The sequence below is a fragment of the Austrofundulus limnaeus genome, unplaced genomic scaffold (genome assembly GCF_001266775.1).
Source record: "Austrofundulus limnaeus strain Quisiro unplaced genomic scaffold, Austrofundulus_limnaeus-1.0 Scaffold3048, whole genome shotgun sequence".
Lineage (NCBI taxonomy): Eukaryota > Metazoa > Chordata > Actinopteri > Cyprinodontiformes > Rivulidae > Austrofundulus > Austrofundulus limnaeus.
Window position 1 is genome coordinate 2,215 of NW_013955450.1, and position 4,586 is coordinate 6,800.

Consider the following 4,586-nt stretch of genomic DNA (forward strand, 5'->3'; position numbering starts at 1 on the left):
CTGATTTCCTTCTGCAAGATCTGGCTGGATTATTTTATGAACTTTAGGCTGGCTCTAATCTTCATAGAGTAATTCTTACACAAATTTATATAATGAGAGTCAATGGGGCCTTGTAATGGTCAAATACTGCCCCCAGCTGTACTCAACTTGGTACTGCACCATCATTTTTTTAATATTTAATCTCAATAGTTTAGTGTTTACAATACTAATATGATTTTATTTTGATGTTTTACTATATAATTGTCTTAATACTGCTTTATTGTAATATTATGCAGTTTAGTGTCAATAATTGTATTGGCAATGTGGCCTCTTTCTGCACACATACAAACCAACCCCTGGCACCACACTCTACAGCTCCAACAGTCTAATGGTCTATGTCATGGACTTTCATGTGGGACATCAGGGTTCAAAACCCGGCTAATGCAACTTTAAGAAAAAGTCTCTTCAAATTTCATATTGTTAAAACAATTACTTTAATTCTAAACACCTGCTGACATGACAGGCACAAGCTGGAATAGAAAAAACATTTGAACTTGGTCAAAGTTCATTCTGTAAGTCCATGCTGCAGGCAATGACATGCTACGTGGCAATGCACACTTGTTTTTACATCGTAAAAACCCATGTCTGGTTTCCATATGAGTTGCTGTTTGTCTGGCCTGTCACCTTGGACCACTGTGCCTTGGGAGACCCCACAGCATAGCTCCTGGATCAATCAGACTCACAAACACAAAAAGGTGATGCAATGAATTAAAGCATCAGCCCATGTATAAACTCTGAAAGGTGAGTTTGACGTCACGTTTATTCAAGAAGACATGGATTAAAGCCTTCTATACCCTTATATTGTTTATGATTTCAGCTCACAGTTAGCTACATTTGAATGATTTCTAAATTTTACTGTTTTATGTTGTCTTTTTTTAAGATTTGCTCTATTAGATGAAAAAAAAACAGGTTATTGTATCACAAAACAGGTTAAAAATACAAGGGCTACACACTGCTTATCAGACACTACTGTAACAATAGAGATGGAATGGTCATGAATTGTGTGTGAACACAAAAGTGCAGCAGTGAGAAGTGGAAGGAAGGAAGGAAGGAAGGAAGGAAGGAAGGAAGGAAGGAAGGAAGGAAGGAAGGAAGGAAGGAAGGAAGGAGTCACCTGAAAGCCTATATTAATAAGCTCATCAACTCAACATAAAAAAGCACAGACTTGATTTACTGGTGTTTACTTTCTTAATCTTCTGCAGGTGTTGCCTGTTGTGTTGTGAGAAAATGGGGCAACACCTACTGTTTTAAAGGCACAGTGTGTAGGATTTTGTCAATTCTTTTAGCCAAAATTGAGATAATCACTAATGACAATAATAAAAAAACATGTCTAATCATTGCAGACAAAGACCTTGTTTTATTATTTTTACCTTATAAAAASCTGTTTATATCTCCATGGTCGCGGGTCGCCACTACAGGCAGCCGCCATCTTGTCTACGAAGGCTCATGAAGGACAAACTGCGGCGGCGGCGTCAAAAACGGTTTTAGTTGTAATACTATAAATGTAATATTTGTTGTCTGTCATTGTAGCTGGGATAATTTTACTTATTAAAGCTCATAATCTTACCACTTGAAACACCACTAGCCCTGAAGCTGCTGGTAGACATCACGGTTGGAATTATCAAAGGTTTTTGACACCTGAGAGACACCGTAGAGTGGGGGTGGGGGGAGGACCAGGGAGGATGATTCAACCACTCAAGCACTAGATGTCGCTGAAAACATCATGTCGCTGAAAACATCAAATCCTACACACTGTGCCTTTAAAGGCTATTAGCAATAAAAAAAGAACATTAGAAGTATTTATTAGCCTCCATTTGGTCAGTCTTGTAGATAATGTGAGGAGTGGGAAATTTTGAGAATCAAAATAATTACTTTTAATAACATGAATCGTTGCTATTTATATTAATTGACGTAACGTATGCAKTCATTATTAAAGCAATTTCTATGCATTACTGACATTTTATTTCAGACAAAACTTTGTCTTTTGAGTTACTCAGGTACATTTATATTGTACTTGCTAGTATAATTGTTGTATCTCTCCCTGCAACTCAATCTGATGACTTTGACTTATATATTTATAGCTATAAATCAGTGTAATTACAGAATGTTTTCTGTAATAGCAAAATCATTTCAGCAAACAAAAGTCTGGATTTTGCTGAAAAAAAAAAAGGTCCAGAAAACCACATCTAGATACACACTGCAGTTATAATTTGGTCTAATGTAACCTCAAATAACTCATCATAAACAGGTCTGGTTTATCAACAGTTACACGGCAGACATCTGAGGCAAACATTGGCAACTACTTCTGTGGAATACAATTAACTGTTTTACAAGGAAGTAAAAAAAAAATTTAATTCAAGGCTAGAAATATGCCAGAGGTTTAAACTAAAATTATATATGCTGAGATGAGACYGAGCTAAAGATGTTTTAGTCCAAAATGATGATGTAGATGTAGATCCAGTGATTACTTTGAGTTTCATTAAAATCTGACCACAGGTTTACAAGCTGTTTTTCAGACAAACACAGACAAAAAAAWAAWAAATAAAAAATGCCTCGTCTTCTTGAAATATAGCAATGCCTGTAAGAATGAATTCATATTAGTGGCAAGTTTCCTTTTCAAAGTGTAGTGCTGCCCCCTAGTGACAAAAAAAATACTCTAGTGATGCCACCAGACAAAAGCACAGGCAGAGAAGCACTGAGGTCAAGTTTCTCTAAATTATTTTTATATTAGAAATATACAAAATATTACTGATTACAAAGAAATTGGCTTAGCTGGTCTAATCTAACACATACATTAAAAAAAAGTTTATTCCAATTCCAGTGACAGCTTATTTTAGTAGTAACAAATTTATAAAACTGACTTGAAGTAACCAGAGGAAAAAGTGAAACACATGACACTTTTTGAAAAAAATATGGCAAAAGATTACATTCATTTCAGCTACATATTCCATAAAGTGTAAAATGAAATAAAAATAGTTACAAAAATACATTAAATTCAGATGGAATGAGAGAAAACCGTTTTGCCTTCAAGCATTTCAAAAATGACTTAAAAATATTTACAACACGCCGTTCAGGACTGTTGCTGGTTAACTTGTGGGTCACTGGCACTTCAAAAGWATCTCCTGGCAGCTTTTGTAAACTTTCACCAAGCAGTTGAGCCTTGGCTTTGAGCTCTGGAAGAGAAAGAAAAGTTGGATGTTCACCAAAACAAGTTCCTACAAATGATAACAAGAGTATMTTAAGAGCCTTTTTGGAGAAACATAGGCTTTTAATGATGCAATGCAATGTCGCAACCTGAAGTTACACTTACCTGAAACAATGGCACCACACCTGACACTCCATTAGGTTCTGACTGGTCCTTCATCAGCACACACAGGTAGTAGATGATCTGATGCTGAAGTAAAAGCGTTCGGCTTCAATTAAAATGTCTGCAAACACAAAATTAGACGTGTTCACATGTGTGCTTACGTACCATATAAATAGCTTCATTTATGACGATATCTTTGATCTTGCTCATCTCAATAAAGGTGGTGACCTCGCGGCCTGAGGCATAAATGGAAGACACCTGGATGCCCAACGAGCCTATGACGAGCAGGGACTCGTGGTCCACCTTCACAAAGTGGATGTGAAGCATCATGCCAACCAGGGTGATGAGGATGGCGCTGGAGAGAACTGCTGTGTTCTGCAAAGAAATGAAGACATTTATGCACAACCTGGGAAATGTTTAAGAGATTGTTTCCAAAAATTCAAAATATTTTTACATGCATAATGCAGACAAGTCTGACCGTTTTTTTTAAATTACTTAAACACAATAATTGTGTAGATTACCTGTGTAAAGAAGAACACTGCATAAGCTATAAGCCACACAGAGCAGGTGTAGACCATAACCTTCCCAATGGACACTTTGGGGGAGCTAACAGTGAACTCCCTGCAAAAGCTGGAGTGACTCTGACARTCCAGAGTAATTGGTTTGCCACTAATATTAGTGAAGGCTTCGTCTTCCATTGCGCAGAACCCAAATACAGCTGGAGGAGAAATTAGCTTAAAGAGCTGTAAGCTAGTTAGCAGCAGTAAGCTAACGTAGGCTAACTGCTATAAACAGAGGTCAGCAGCATCATTTGAAGACGGAAGGCGATGAACAAGCGAAAAGGAAAATCAATGCCCAGAAGCTATCTTACTACAGTGATAGATATATTTTTTTTAAAAAAAATCAAAAACCAGTAAATATACTGACTGTGGCAAAGTCAAATGAAATAATGGAAGCAACTAATGTCCATTTTAGTTGCTTTGTTTTTCTCACCGGGGCGTTCTGTGAAATCGGGGCTTCAACAAATGCGTCCAGTAAACACGATTAGACCCCGTTATTAGCGAAAAAATGAATTAATGCATCTTATATTAATAACTTGCCATTTCTGTTCAATTTGTAAATGTTATGGTTTACAATTATACTTGTTTTTGTCTAACTAASCGGTTTTGGACGCACCGGTGTACAAACCAAGCAAACCTTTAAAGCAGCTGGAAGGAGCAAAGCATTATGGGTAATGGGT

At 36.8% G+C, this 4,586-nt stretch overlaps 1 protein-coding gene across 1 annotated transcript; it reads right to left on the reverse strand.

Moving 5' to 3' along the window:
- Positions 1–2,374: 2,374 nt before the first annotated feature.
- pigh (phosphatidylinositol glycan anchor biosynthesis, class H) lies at positions 2,375–4,233 on the reverse strand (the record flags this gene model as incomplete). Its single annotated transcript, XM_014000412.1, is given in 4 exon segments — positions 2,375–3,212; positions 3,350–3,433; positions 3,512–3,721; positions 3,868–4,233. Coding segments are annotated over 4 exon segments (546 nt in total). The 3' UTR covers positions 2,375–3,137.
- Between the last annotated feature and the right edge of the window lie 353 nt (positions 4,234–4,586).